Source organism: Parasteatoda tepidariorum, chromosome 2 (assembly GCF_982258835.1).
Source record: "Parasteatoda tepidariorum strain Cologne lab strain chromosome 2, Ptep-v5.0, whole genome shotgun sequence".
NCBI lineage: Eukaryota > Metazoa > Arthropoda > Arachnida > Araneae > Theridiidae > Parasteatoda > Parasteatoda tepidariorum.
Genome location: NC_141756.1, coordinates 28,700,602 through 28,716,513, shown reverse-complemented (window position 1 = coordinate 28,716,513; position 15,912 = coordinate 28,700,602). Strand labels below are relative to the sequence as shown.

The window sequence follows — 15,912 nt, the reverse complement described above, 5'->3', positions numbered from 1 at the left end:
TTATAGAGCCAATAACTCTTATAACTTTGATCCAGTTTATTTAAAAACTTAAAAGTACGTAAGCAACTGATAAAGTTTCCATTTGATAATACCATTTTTTAAATGAGTGTTTTCTTAATTTTTGATAAAATAATTTCAAAACTTTGACTTTTAGATCAGATTTTATTTAATATGCAGCTATTTCGTTTAACAAAACCTTACATGTAACACTAAATACATTGATATTACAAAAATACTGTTAAACTGTTAAGAAAATAGAATAAGAATTAAAGGAATGTTGAAATAGTGGTTTCCAATTGGCTACTGAACCTCAAATTATCGACCTTTTTTCGGTAGGACCCCTACTTCATAAGCAAAATTAATTAGCTATTTTTCAATTATCAATTTAATTTTATTGTCCATTTCAATTTTTCTTCTCAAAATATACACAAATATTACCTTTTCCTTACTGCACTTAACATAATGAAACCATTCTGGTTCATTTATTGCACCAGCCGTAAGCAAACGGTTAAAGAAAAATTATTTTATATAAATTACACAAATTCACAAAAAAAAGTCTTTAAATGAAAGCAACAATATTTGGCTTATTGTTTAAATGAAAACAACAATAGTTGTATATTCATTTAAACAATTCTTATAAGCTTTTATTATTTTTATTCTCTTTTTCTTAGAATAATTATTTAAACTAGCTGGCTGCTCCCGCTGCTCGCTAACACTCACCAACCCCCGAAAATTGCTACGAATCTTATATGGTTTGCTTCGCAAACCAAGCTCGCTTCGCTCGCTACTAACTTAGGTGCATTGCAAATGCACAAAATTTTAAGAATTCAAGACAATCATTCAAATCCATATAACAACTTTTAAAAAAAAAATTACACCTTTTTAGTAAATACTAAGTCATTAAAATAAATTTGAATTCAAATAAATGACATGTAATTCGTTAAACCTATTAGAAATGCGCTATAGTATAAAATCTTAAGATAAAATTTCTAAAACTGAAATCTCTTTAAAAAGGTTGAAATTCTGGCTATAATTAAGTCTATTAAAAATTGAAATAAGTGAATTGCAAATGGAAAAACCTGCATAAACAAATAAATTCTAATAAAACAAATAAATTCGTGATATAAATCAAAAATCGTCAAATAAATTCATAATTTTTAAATTCGAGAAAAAAAGCGCTTTCGACAAAATACTAAAATGGAGATCTGTCGACAAAGACTACTCACTTCTGCCTAGCTTATGCTCTCTCTGGTTATTTCAGTTTCCGTTTTTAAAAGCGCTATATGTTGAGCCATCTCAGCTAGATTTGGCATGTGACATTTTTAGCGGCAATCAATGGTCGATTTTCTAGCGTTGCCATTCGGGGAGTTGTAATGAGGCCCTTTTTTTGTCGCCGTGTAAGAGAAATATATATATAGATGATTATTTTACTTAAATTACGGAAAATTTTATGATTACGAAAATTTAGAATTCATTTTATTGCCGAATTTTCCCTCCGAAAAAAATTATGACAAATTTATAGTGAAAAACTTTCAAAAGGATCAAAAACTTTCAAAACTATTCAAAAAGGATCCCCAATGTCGGCAAGAAATTAGATTTCATTAATAGCAATCATCTTCTATGGGTATCATCGTTAAAAAATGAACAAAAATAAGTGATCGTAAAATAAGAAAAATAATTAATACCTTATAAATATTTATTTTGAAATTCATGTTAAACGCGAATGCAGGTCAAACTTTTTCCTCCTCTTCAGAAATAAATTTAATGAGAAAAAAAACTTTAATAATTAAAAATTTTAAAATTTATTGTCTTATAGAATGAGAATCAATTATTATGAATCGTATGGAGATCGTTATTAATCGTATGGAGATCGTATTAATCGTATGGAGATATTATTAAATAAAATTATAAAAAAATGTGGCATAGTAAAATATGAAAAGTCATCAAGTTATTAAAAACATTTATTTTGAAATTCTTATTAATTATATTCACTCTAAATATGCTGAACTTTTACATTTACTTTATTTTTTGTTGAAAAAATTCTAAAATTTTAAAATTATTTATCTCAATCTTACTTGGATCGTAATCAATCGCATGACGATCATCAGTAACAAAATTTATAAAAATATAAACAAAAAGATAAATGTGAGAGAGTTAAATACGATATAGATCGTATAGATCGTAAAAATATCTATTTTCAAATTCATATTAAATACAAATGCGCATCATACTTTTACCCTTTCTTTAAAAATAAATTGAATAAAAAAATATAATAAAATTCAAGTTTTAAAACTAACCATCTTATTATAAAAAGTTCTTAAAAACATACATTTTTGTGAAATCAAAGATACCTTATTTGAATTCTTCCTGTTAAGGATTATGAAATATTGCATGGAAAAAACGTATAGTACTTTCGAATAGTTCCATAAAATCCCCAATACCTAAACATTTTCAATTTTTCACTTGAAGAAAAAGAAAAGAAACTTGTTTAACGATCTCTATTAGAGAAGAATAAGTATAATTTTTTGATATCAATTCCAAACTGAACAATACTAGTTACAAACTGATACAGATACAACTGAGTATCGGCTATAAAAACTCCATAGCTTCAGTATCAGATAAATATCAGTCTTAATTTGTTATTTTTTACACAGTAGAACTGAATTGGTGCAAAAATATATTCATTAAATTCGTTCAAACGACCAAGTACTTTAAAATATAAAGCACAAAGTATCAGATACATCAATACTGGCTTATTTCAATTCTCTGTATTTTATTTTATGTTTACAAACTTAACGCATCTAGTCTTAACGCGTCACTCAATGATAAATTTGAAAATGTGCTCTTTAAAAACATTTTAAGTATCGATTAATGCAAATATTTCTTTTTAAAAACACTTTAATTCAAAACCTTAAGCTCATGAAAGAATTTGAAATTATTACTTCATAGAATTATTGAGTAGAGATATTAAATTTAGCAACTGCAAATAGTAACCGATCATTTCACAATATATACTTTATTTCCATACAAAGGCATCTTATCATTCTTAATCAACGTTCTCAAAATAATCAATCAATCAAGTGTGAAAAATTCCTCTCATTCCTACTTGTGGAACGAATTAAGTTCAATTTCGACCATTCATATAAATACGACTCGCAATATCAAACAGCATTATTCATATCAAACTCAAGTAATCAACATGATCGCTCAGGTAAAATAAATTTATTTAAGTTTTTATGAAAGTGTTTTATTTAATAATGCATTTTATTTTCAAATGTTTTTGAAAAAAAATAGTTATATTAAAATTACTTAACGTTGTAAAAATTTAAATGGTCTATAGCTTACTTAAATCATTTTATAATGCTAAATAATTTCTTCTTGTAAATTTCATGGTTTATTAAATTGTGTATGTATAAAATTAGGCTAATAAATAAAAAATAGATATTAGGCTAATATAGAAATGGATACGATAGAAATTTGGCTAATAAATAAATAATAGATATCTTAAAGATTTAAGACGCTCATTCAACCATAATTAATAATGACTTTTGAATCTGAAATCGTGTAACTATTGCATGTAATTTTAAAAACTAAAGTTGTAGTTAGGAGAAGAAAATACCCACTTCACTTTGAAGTAGTTTCTATAAGCATTTTCAACTGACAGGTTTCCTATGGTGCTTAGCAGATCCACAAAGGGGTTCCATTTCTGGTTATTTCAAATTATGTAATAGATAGCTTCGGCAAAATTGTGAGAAAAAAACTAAAAATTTCATGAATGTCATTAATCTTATTTATTAATGATATAAGCCCTATTAAATAGATTAGAGACAAAGTGAATTTGTTGTCAGTTGGAAAATTGAAGAAAAAGTAAAATTATGCATTGTACTAGCCACGAAATCTATATCCATAAATTATTATTTTCATAGTTGCTGCATATTGTTATAACGTATATTGATATTAATATATATTTCTATATCTGTATGCTTAAGGTTATTGTAGAATTGATGTATTATATTAAAATACAGTCTTTTTCCTTCAACTGAAGTCTCTGGACACAGCTGTAAACTGGCTCCCATCCCCATGAAACAGAAGTAATCAAGTACGGGGCTCTGTGCTATAATATTGTTACAATAATTAAACACTTATGCGAGCTTTTGCCCCTGTAATTGTATTCTTAGTGAGTTATAAGTTATCCTACAGTGTTATGACAATTATGCATCGGATTATTACTCTGGTGGAAGCCATAATCTCGTGACTGATATGCTTTTCTTATTCATTATTCATTCAATATATTATTGTTAGATAACACATTTTTAATTTTACTCTCTTTCTTTAGAGGCATTTTAATTAAACAATGCATTAAAATAATGGAAATATTTAATAAATAATCAGTAATTAAGTTATATAAGTTTAATGGCAGGTTTCGAAAATCATAAATGATTGAATATGTTAACAATCGGAATCTTGTGGTGTTCCTCGCAAAACTACGGCTCCGTGGAACACCATTTGGGAACAACTGGATTAGAGAATCTGTGCGCATAACGAGTTGCGAGAACCATATTATGATGTTTTCATCATCTTATAAACAAATCATCTTTGAGTTTGTTCTTCAGTCTTGTTCATTAAAAATCCCATCATTAAAATAAAACTTAATAATTGAATTAAATTGAAGATGAAATATTAATAATGATTTTTCAATATTACTTTTCAGAACCAAGCTAAATTTTTTTTCATTTGTAGGTCTTTCTCTTAGCTGCTTTGGCAACTGTTTCTCTTGCTAACTTGCACGAGGTGAGTTCAATGCAAAAAGCAACAATAATAATTTAATCTACTCAGATCTTAAACGTTATTTAGAGTGTTAATTATTTTTGTTCATCTTAATCATAAAACGACATAACTTAAACACTTTTTCAAAGTTTTAATGAAGATAGTCTTTAGATAGAAGATAGATAATAGTCTCTCAACAATTAGTTAATCGGCCAAAGACTTTCATCCTATTGAAATAATGTTCCGACATATTTTTTCATTTAGTTTCCTTAAAAGTCTATTTTTAATTACTCCATTATTAATTTTTTATCTTAATTACTATATTATTGTCTATTGTTAATTACTCTATTTTTAAACGATCAGTAAAACACATCAACATTTAATTTGAATAAAGCCCATCCCATTCCCTTTTCCATGTTTATTTTTAACTTATTTAACCGAGTACTTTTAAAGAAATTTTCTCCCCACCTATAATTTAGATGTTTTGTTTTTAAATTCAAAATTAATCTGCCAAACCGAAATACAGATAGTAAAAGCATCGCTATTTGTAATCATTACAGCATGCCAAATTTCAAGATTAATAGAATCCTCCAAACATTTCAAGTTTCGCATACTTGATTCGAACTTGGAATTTTGATTGCTAAACATCCCTTTTAGCCCTTGCTTAAAAATGAAAAGTAAAAAGATAACATTTGTTTCTTATCAATCATACTTAAAAAAATGCATATTCATTTATTTCATTAATTAATGCAAGTTCTCCTCGAAGGCAAAGTTTCTTCCAATACTTGATCCAGGAGATCCCTTGTCTTCTGGATTGGGCTCTAAATTACAAGGTTACGGAGTTAAATATTAGTAGTCGTAAGCCAAACATTAGGTAGGCTGTTCAACGACTCTTATAAAACGAAATCAATTAATGTAATTCTTTATCACTGCATTTTATAAATAGTAAAAAACTCATTATTAAAAAGTTCGTGGAAGTTAAAGCTTCACAATTTCGAGCTCAACGGCATGATTTTGGATATGGGAACAATATTGCATACCAGCCAAATAAACTTCTCAGACAAGCTAATATCTATCGATCTGAAGCCAGATGGATTTCAAGCAGCCATAATGAATCCTTAAATTTGTCGATTGAATTTATGAAAGCCTCTGCATATACCTTGAATATTTCAAATATCACGACTGTCAAAATCATCTAAAATCAAATATTAAGGCATATATTTTGCCGATATTTGAAAAATTTGAAATAAATCTCAGACTAAATACCTGGAAATTTACCAGGTCTGAAAACAGAATCTTTACTGATTCAGAAGAGTTTTATTTATAAACACCTCACATATCATGTTAATACAATAAGGATACAATTATGAGATATATAAACATACAGATACAATTACGTATCCAGAGAACAATTATAGAATAATATTTTCTTAATAAATGTGAGCTTATAGTACCAAAGTAGAAACAAATTGAACATAAATACAGATACAGCTATTTTATGATTTTATGTGCGCATGATCAATAATGCCATATTTTTTCTTCTGTTAATATAACCCGTACATCATGCACCCAATCCCAACATTAACAAAGGGCATGTTCAAAACTTAAATTCATAGCATTTGTGAAAAACTTAAAAATACTTTACAAAAATTGCTAATACAGAACTACTAAAATTATCCTATTTAATTATTATTATGTTATTTCAGCCAGTTCACCATGCACCCAAACCTTATAAATTCGGATACAGCATCAAGGACAAACATGGAGAACAACACAGAGAAGAATCCGGAACCGGAGGACACGTAACTGGCAGCTACGGATTCACAGATGACAGAGGCATCAAAAGACAAGTCAACTACGTTGCTGATCATGCTGGATTCAGAGCACAGGTCAAGACCAATGAACCCGGAACAGCCAATCAAAATCCAGCTGCCGTTCAACTGATTTCTGATGCCCCTTACACCGGTGGTGAAGGATATTTGGGTGTCCCTGCAGCAGCCGGTTACGGTCTTGGTGGTCTAGGTTACGGATATGGAGGCATCGGTGCAGGATATGGTGTTGGAGGTTTAGGTTACGGTTATGGAGGTCTTGGAGCAGGTTACGGTGGCCTCGGATATGGTGGAGCTTATGGTGGATATGGAAATCTTGGATATGGAGGAGCTTATGGTGGATATGGTGGTTATGGTTTGGGTATCTTAGGAGGCTTGGGCTACGCCAGATATGGATATTAAATTTTGTAAAAAAATAGCATGAAAATAAATTATTTTGCAATTTACTTTTTGTGCTTATTTATTGTATGTAAACATCTTGAACAGTATAAAAAAAAGTTTTAAAAACTAATATTGACCAGAAAAATTTTAATTTTAGCTTTAACAAGCTAATTATGAAAACATGAGGAATTTTGAAATCCCATAAAAAAAGGTCTCAAATGTATATACTTTGCACGTTACAAATTAGTCTTAAGGGCATAGATAGGCTTGAAATATTTATTTTAAAATGTAAATACCGCTTAAAATATAACTAATATATAAATAAATAATACACCTAATATATAGATAGATAGATAGATAGATAGAACTAATCAAAAGATATTTGCACTAGAATACACGTGCATTGTTTTTTTCTCTCCTTATGATGAACAGAAAGCTGGAAATATATAAATTTGTTATCAGTTTGCACTTAAGAAAGAAGAAGAGAAATTAATATTTTCGATTTCTTTATTTATTAAGTGTCTCAAATCAGTAAAAAGTTAGAAAATATTAATTCACTCACAATATTCATAAATTGTGGGAATCAAATATTTATTTTGGAAAATACTCGACCTCAAAACGTAATTTTTGCGAGCGTTTTCAATATTTGTTGTTGTTGTTGTTCATTTACGTCGCACTAGAGCTGAACAATGGGCTATTGGCGACGGTCTAGAAAACATCCTTGAGGATGATATGAAAACAGGCCATCACAATTCTGATCCTCTGCAGAGGGAATGGCCCACCCTCTTCGGTAGCCCAACGACCTGCACGCGAAGTCCAGCACTTTACGGTAGAACAGTTTAACGAGGACCAATACCTCACATCCTCGGTCCCTACGCAGACTGATCCAAGTGGTCGCCCATCCGCACACTGACCGCAGCCAGTGATGCTTGACGTCAGTGGTCTGCTGGGAGCCGTGTCCTAACGATCAGTCCACTGCGGGACTTTCAGTTTTTGAGCCCGAGGTTTTAATTAAACAAAAGTGGTAATAAAAACAACACACGAGACTAGCTAAATACAAATGTAATCCCGCGATATTAATTTTAAACACTATAGTGGCAGCTTAAATGATCTTATCAGATATATCTTTAAACTTCTAATAAAATATTAAAGTAATAAAACTTATAAAGTAATAAATAAGTAATAAAATAAAAAGTATTAGCACCATTAAAAGTTTTTAAGGCTTGCATAATCCTAAATGCTCACTATACCGGGTGTTTTGTAATTACCCGCCTCATCCAGCCTTCTAGAATTATTTTCAAAAATCTCTGTACATTAAAAAGAAATTGTAATCACCACCATCACCACTTTTTTCGGTGTTCAACTTCGCGCTGCATTTTATTTTGCTACGTAAAAACAGCTAAGCCTAGAACCTTGAACTTATGGACATGTGTGAAAAAATGCACGGGTTGTAATATGGAATTAAAAATTTAACATTCTTTATTTAGTTGGAGAACTATCAACTGCTGAATTTGATTAAAAAATATCATGTGGAATGATCTACAACCCGCTGAAATGCAACAGAAGTTGAAAGGGCTATTTTGTACAATGAACTTAGTTTTTTCTTTTTATTTGCGAGTTTTTTCTAAATTATAATTTGTTCTAGAGTTATTGTAATTTTGAGTACTTTCTTTTTTGTTTCAATTAATGAATGTGTATACATTGTTATCGAAACATTTATTCATTTTCCTTAGAAACCTTAATTATATTAGCTCGTGCTTGGTTTGATATGAAAGAAACAAAGAAATTGATGGAATATAATTTTAGAAAAAACAAGAGAGTTAGAGATTGAGTGTTGCTGGATATAAATCTTAATACTTACATAAAAATTTTTTAAATATGAAAAAATGAAATGAGAAAAATAGCTGTTTCCAGACTGATGAGAGGGAGATTAAAAACTCAAATTCCGATTTGATTTATGGAGGAGATTATCAGAAACCCACCTCGAGATTATTTAAACTTATAATCAAACTGGGTTTTTTTTCCTACCTGTCTCACTAGTTAATCGACAAACTTTGATACTTTTTTAATCTCTTTTAATTGCAACCCCTTTGGTTTATTTTTTCGTCATTTTTAATAACAATTCTAAAAATAAAAATTAAGGGTGTTCATTACGGAACACCTTCTATGTTTCAAATTTACTTAATTTGGAACACTGCATGTTGCGGCAAACACTAACTCCAATTAGTTTGCGCCACCAAAAGTATTCAGAATATGTAGGTTACTCTGAGTATGGCAAGAGAAAAAAGAGAGAACTGGAAATATCGTTGAATTGGCTTTTTGAAATATCTTTGGAACGCTGTGTTTTGTTTTGTTTTTTGTTGTTTTTTATTTAAAATAAATGTTTTGTTTTGCCTGTTTTTAAACGTTATCAATCAATAGACAAGATACCTCTCACAAACACAGTCAATCCGGTTAGGAACGACATTTCTGGCGCCCCCGGGTGGGCGGCCTTGTCTTAAGGATTGGTAAGAAAGGTAGGCGAAGATTTATTAATTTCCATTTTGAAGATAAAATATTTGACAACTTGAATACTTTTGAAGATTTGAAATATATATATATTTTTATTTGAATATTTGATACCAGAACGGTAATTTATATGTGCTTAGAATCGATAGTTTTAGAAGCTAAAATAATTTGATATTAAGATAGTAAAAATGGAAATAATAAAAAGAAATAAAACCGCTCAAAGAGCTTCATTTACTAAGGCCTACAATAAACTAGAAAATTTATTAATTGGCGATAGTGTGACGTATGACGAAATTGAAACGGATCTTTGTTTATTTAAACAAAAGGTAGACATTTTGGAAATAACTCATAATAGTTATTTAGATAGTTTGCAAGATGAAAAAGAATTCGAAACTGAATATAATTCCGTTGAAGAATACAGAGAAAAAGCTTTGAGAATTCAATTAAAAGCTAAACGTTCCTTGGATAATTTGAAAAAGAACTCGTGTGAAAACGAAATTGTTACTTCCGAAAATAACGGCGAATTACCGAACACTAAATCTCCGAAAGCTTTATGTCAACGGCTCCCCGAAGTTGAATTATATAAATTCGGCGGAGACTTGAAAGATTGGTTAACGTTTTGGAACCAATTTAAAAATATTCATGAAAATGTTAATTTAACGAAAGCTGATAAATTTCATTATTTAATTCAGTCGACGAAGCTGAAATCGGAAGCTAGGGAAATTGTGGAATCTTTTCCTGTAACAGATGAAAATTATCCTTTAGCTGTTGAAAGTTTAACCGAAAGGTATGGCCGAAAAGATCTATTGATAGATTTTTATGTTAGAGAACTCCTGAAACTCGTATTAAATAATGCGAATAATGATTCTTTAAGTTGTTTATACAATAAACTGTCAACTCAATTGAGAGCATTAAACTCACTAGGAGTTACATCTGAGATGTGTGGTGTAATTTTGTATCCCCTTGTTGAAAGTTCATTACCATTAAATGTGTAACGCTCATTTGAACGCCAAAGAAAAAATTTAGAAAGCGAACAAAAACTATCCAGTCTTGATGCGATAATTTAATTTTTGAAAAACGAAGTACAAGCGGAAGAAAAAATAAAATTGAGTAGAACTGAAATATTTCATCCCCCCTTCGAACGAAGGAACTTGACACCACCGGCGAATCTGAATTTGAGAGATCGGAAATCGTCTGCGGCTGAATTAATTAGTCATAATTCAAACGATGATATCCTTTGTTTATTTTGTTTTAAAAACCACGAGACTCGTTTTTGCAAGAAAGCGTTTTATATGCCTTTAGAAGAAAAACAGTCTGTTATTAGAAGGAAGGGTTTATGTAAAATTTGTTTATTGAAAGGGCACCTGGCTTTTTCTTGTAAATCAAACATTAAATGTTCAATTTGCACAAGAAAACATTTAAAATTTATGTGTCCTGACTTAGAATGTAATCGATCGGATGAAAGAAAACAAGATAATAATGAAAGCAAAGAAAAAGAGACTGGCACCTTACATTCGCGCGTGCATGCAACTAAAGAAGTATTTTTACAGACTCTTGTAGTAATTATTAAGGGAAATAAAGCGCAGCGTAAAGCTAGAATTATTTTAGATACGGGTTCTCAAAAGTCTTATATTATGAAATCTACTGCAGAAGAGTTAGGTTTTGATTTTGAAAGGGAAGAAGAATTTTCGACCTCATTATTTGGGGGTAAGAAAACAGAAATTCAACGGCACAAATGTTATAAAATATCTCTCGATAGCCTTGATGGTAAATATAGTTGTAATTTAGATGCATTGGATCAGGAAATAATTTGTAATAATGTTTCTAGCATTAGACTAGGGCCGTGGATTCATGAATTGAGACAAAAAAGGATATTTATAACTGATTGTGGGAATTCAGGACCTATTGAAGTTCTATTAGGGGCTGATGTTGTTGGTAAACTATTTACGGGTAAACAAGAACAATTAAAATCTGGATTAGTCGCCATCGACACTAAATTAGGATGGACATTAATAGGGAAGGTTCCTCAGTTTGAAAACCATGATAATTTAAATATGACGGTTGTAAATATGCTTTCTCAAGAATTACCTGTTTCATTTTTATGGGATTTAGAATTACTTGGTATTAGAGACCCTGTGGAACAAAACACTAGAGAAGATACACAGAGGGCAGTTATGATTCATTTTCGAGACACAGTTTATCAAAATTCAGATGGAAGATACGAAGTAAGCTTACCATGGAAAAAGGATCATGCTTTATTACCGAATAATTATGAGTTGTCTCTTAAAAGATTAAAATCTACTAACAAGAAATTAGAAAAAACGGGATATGAAAAGAAATACCAGCAAGTTTTTGATGAATGGATAGAAGAAGAAGTGATTGAGAAAGTTCCACAAGAAGAATTGTCAATTAAAGGTACACATTACCTCCCACATCGCCCAATTATTAAGGAAAAGTCAACAACTTCTCTGAAAATCAGACCCGTCTTTGACGCTTCAGCCAAGAATCCGAACTTCCCATCATTAAATGATTGTTTAGAGACTGGAATAAATTTTATTGAGACAATACCATCCATTTTGGCTCGATTTCGATTGTATGAAATTGGTGTTATTTCTGACATTAGAAGAGCATTTCGGCAAATCTCTCTAAATGAAAGAGATAGGAATTATTTACGATTTCTTTTGATTGATGAACAAAATGAACTGAAGATTTATAGACATCGTCGAGTTGTTTTCGGTCTAACCAGTAGTCCTTTCTTATTGATGGCTGTCATTCATCATCATCTGTCCAAACAGACATTCAAGATACAATATTCTGAAGAACAGTTGGAAAAACTCCGAAACAGTTTTTATGTAGACAATTGCGTAACGAGTGTACAAGATTTAACTGAATTAGAAACTTTTATAAAGTCAGCTACAGAAATTATGAAAGAAGGTCAATTTGACCTAAGAAGTTGGGAAGGCAGCCAATTATTAGATTGCCCGTCTGCAGCTACTGAAGCGCGAGTCTTAGGCTACGTATGGGATAAAAACTTAGACTCGTTAAAAATTGATTCTGACTCACTGAAGCTGGAAGAATTCGAAAAATTAACTAAGAGAAAAATTTTGTCCCTGATAAGCCGAATCTTTGATCCGATTGGATTTCTTGCTCCAGCTTTAATAAGACCTAAGCTTTTACTTCAAGCAACCTGGAAGACTAAAGATCATTGGGATTCGGAAGTTAATGAATAAATAAAGAAAAAATTCAATTCATGGTTCAAAGACTTACATTACTTAAATGATATTAAGATCCCAAGATGGTTGGGAGAGCAACTATTGGAGCTAGACTGTTCAATTCTATGGACTCTGCTTTAAAACTCGAAAAAGGAAACATTGACACCTACTTTTGGACAGATTCGTCGAGTGTTAACTTGGATTAAGAGGAAAGAACAGTGGTCAGTGTTCGTGAACAATCGAATATCTGAAATAAATAGACTGACATCACCTGAGAATTGGTATCATGTACCAGGAAGCCAGAACCCGGCCGATCTTCTCTCGAGAGGATGTGGAGCTAAACAACTTCTGAAGTCCAAGTGGTGGCTAGGGCTTGCCTGGCTGAAGAATTCTAAGGATGATTGGCCGATGACAGTAGCTAATGTTAATGAAGAGGAAGTTGAAAGGGAAAAACGAAAGACTGTTGTTTCGGCTATCAATGTAGACTCGGAATCCATTGCAACTACTTTAGCATCCAGAATTTCGAAGTTTTCTAAGATAATCAGAGTTGTAGCATGGTTGTTACGCTTCCAATCAAAAGCTAAAGATTTAAGAAAGAATGTTGATTTAACGCAAGAAGAAATAAGAAATGCACAAAAGACTCTTCTGCGGTCAGTACAAAAAGAGTGCTTCAATGACGAAGAAGGTAAAAAATCTTTGAAAAACTTTCAAGTGTTTTCAGATCATGAGGAGATACTTCGATTAAAGTCTAGACTTTTGAATGAAGATGAAACCCCTGAATTCATTGCGCCTTTGATTCTTCCGTCAAAGCATCTTGTTGTCACCCGACTTATTGAACAAGAACACCTGTTGAATAAACATGCAGGAACGTCCATTCTTCTAACAATCCTGAGAGAGAGATTTTGGATTATAAAAGGTAGAAGAACTGTTCGCTCCGTTATTAGAGGATGTGTCACCTGCAAGAGACAAAAGGTTAAAAATCTTGAAGTACCATTTCCACCTCTGCCTCCTGATCGAACTAGATTATCGGCTGTATTCGAAGTGTCCGGTGTCGATCTGGCCGGACCTTTGATGACCAAGACTAATGAGAAGGTTTGGATCGTCCTTTTCTCCTGTGCTGTATATAGAACTGTTCACTTAGAGCTGATACCTTCTCTTAGCACAAACGCTTTTGTTCAAGCATTACGGCGTTTTTTGCTAGAAGAGGTAGAGTAGCTACACTATACTCAGACAATGGCACCAATTTCACTGGCCTCAACGCCTCCTTAAAGCGCCTTGATTGGAACAAAATCATGAAAGAATTTGAAGTTTCCCAAATCCAATGGAAATTCAATCCACCATCCTCCCCATGGTGGGGAGGATTCTGGGAAAGATTAATCGGAATTCTCAAAGATCTCTTAAGAAAAAACTTGGGACGGTCATCTCTGACTCATGAAGAACTCTCAACTCTTGTTTGTGAATGTGAGTCGATCATGAACAATAGACCTTTGACTTATGTGTCTGAAGAACCAGATTTGAGAGCTTTAACACCATCTTCATTCCTTCAAGACCTCCCTACTAACGACGTAGTCGACTTAGACAAAATTGACAAAACTAATTTAGACAAGAGATACAGATATGTTCAAAGATTGAGAGAAAGACTAAAAGAAAGATTCAGGAGCGAATATTTAGGATTTTTGCGGTCATCTGTTCCCAAGAAACTCGACAACATCAGTATTGGAGATATCGTTTTAATAGGTAGAGAGGACAAAAAGAGACTTAACTGGCCTTTAGCCAGAGTGATCGAGCTTTTTCCCGGAAGAGATGGACGAGTAAGACTAGTCAAATTAAAAACGGACAAAGGGACTTTACTAAGACCTATTCAAAGACTATATCCCTTAGAGGTAACTGAAGATGCCAGTGAACATTAAATAACTATGAACAATTTTGGACGTTAAATACAGATTTGTATCTTTTAAAATTCTTTAAATTTTATAACATAACAATTGTATGTCTGCCATAATTTTCGTATTTTTTTTGTAATTTATTGTGTTGAGTTTTCTCCTACATAAAACTCAAGTGGGGAGAATGTTGCGGCAAACACTAACTCCAATTAGTTTGCGCCACCAAAAGTATTCAGAATATGTAGGTTACTCTGAGTATGGCAAGAGAAAAAAGAGAGAACTGGAAATATCGTTGAATTGGCTTTTTGAAATATCTTTGGAATGCTGTGTTTTGTTTTGTTTTGTTTTTTGTTGTTTTTTATTTAAAATAAATGTTTTGTTTTGCCTGTTTTTAAACGTTATCAATCAATAGACAAGATACCTCTCACAAACACAGTCAATCCGGTTAGGAACGACACTGCATGTTCAAGTCAGCTAATTTTGAACAAAACTGCAATCCCATTGTTTTCCTCCTCACTATTTACCATATTTAAATGGATGAATAATTGCATAAAAGAAATAAATGTTGGAATCGACTTTAAAATGTAAAGTTCTGGAATATATGGTTGTAATAGTGTATTTAAGAGGACGGTTGAACTTTCAGACCTTTAAATGTAAATTTCACTTTCACTCCAATAGTAGTATTTTTAAATTTTTAGTTTCGCAACAATTCCCATCAAATTTCGAAATATTTTCTTACAAATTACCTACATTGAAATTTTGCAATAATTTATAAGTCTTACAATTCAAAACATTCTTTTGTTCTTTTAATAAATTTAATGATAAAAAGTTATCCTTAGTTAAAAAAATAACATTTTAAATCTAATTGCCATTGGCTGCAATTGTGTGCAAAAAAAAAATTTCTTATAATTTTGATCCAGCTTATTTAAAAACTTAAAAGTATGTAAGTAACTGATATAGTTTCCATTTGATTATATTATCTTTTTTAATGAGTGTTTTCTTAATTTTTGATAAAAGCATTTCAAAACGTTGTCTTTTAGAGCAGATTTTGCTCAATATGCAGCTATTTTGTTTAACAAAAATCCTACAAATAACACTAAATGCATTAATATTACATAAATACTGTTAAACTGTTAAGAAAATAGAATAAGAATTAAAGGAATGTTGAAATAGTGGTTTCCAATTGGCTACTGAACCTCAAATTATCGACCTTTTTTCGGTAGGACCCCTACTTCATAAGCAAAATTAATTAGCTATTTTTCAATTATCAATATAATTTTATTGTCCATTTCAATTTTTCTTCTCAAAATATACACAAATATTACCTTTTCC

The 15,912-nt window shown here is 31.1% G+C and overlaps 3 protein-coding genes across 3 annotated transcripts; all 3 read left to right on the top strand.

Annotated features, from left to right (window-relative positions):
* The first annotated feature begins 3,120 nt into the window (after positions 1-3,120).
* Positions 3,121-7,039, top strand: LOC122272212 (uncharacterized). The gene is made up of 3 exons (XM_043055590.3): positions 3,121-3,211; positions 4,741-4,791; positions 6,474-7,039. Exons 1-3 carry the CDS (start codon positions 3,200-3,202, stop codon positions 6,996-6,998), a joined length of 588 nt encoding a protein of 195 aa, XP_042911524.2. The 5' UTR covers positions 3,121-3,199; the 3' UTR covers positions 6,999-7,039.
* A 3,873-nt stretch (positions 7,040-10,912) lies between these two features.
* On the top strand, positions 10,913-13,912 carry LOC147814890 (uncharacterized). The gene is made up of 2 exons (XM_087156530.1): positions 10,913-12,703; positions 12,851-13,912. The coding sequence occupies exons 1-2, from the start codon at positions 10,913-10,915 to the stop codon at positions 13,910-13,912; spliced, it is 2,853 nt and encodes a 950-aa protein (XP_087012656.1).
* Positions 13,913-13,989: 77 nt separating this feature from the next.
* On the top strand, positions 13,990-14,607 carry LOC147814889 (uncharacterized). Its single transcript, XM_087156529.1, has one exon. The coding sequence runs from the start codon at positions 13,990-13,992 to the stop codon at positions 14,605-14,607; it is 618 nt and encodes a 205-aa protein (XP_087012655.1).
* Positions 14,608-15,912: the final 1,305 nt, after the last annotated feature.

Excerpts from the sequence above, each read along its gene's own strand:
- LOC122272212 (XM_043055590.3), top strand. Across the intron at positions 4,792-6,473 it reads CTCTTGCTAACTTGCACGAG|CCAGTTCACCATGCACCCAA; the intron begins GTGAGTTCAATG and ends ATGTTATTTCAG.
- LOC147814890 (XM_087156530.1), top strand. The coding sequence starts at position 10,913 with ATGTGTCCTGACTTAGAATGTAATCGATCGGATGAAAGAAAACAAGAT. Across the intron at positions 12,704-12,850 it reads AAGATCATTGGGATTCGGAA|GAAACATTGACACCTACTTT; the intron begins GTTAATGAATAA and ends AACTCGAAAAAG.
- LOC147814889 (XM_087156529.1), top strand. The coding sequence starts at position 13,990 with ATGAAAGAATTTGAAGTTTCCCAAATCCAATGGAAATTCAATCCACCA.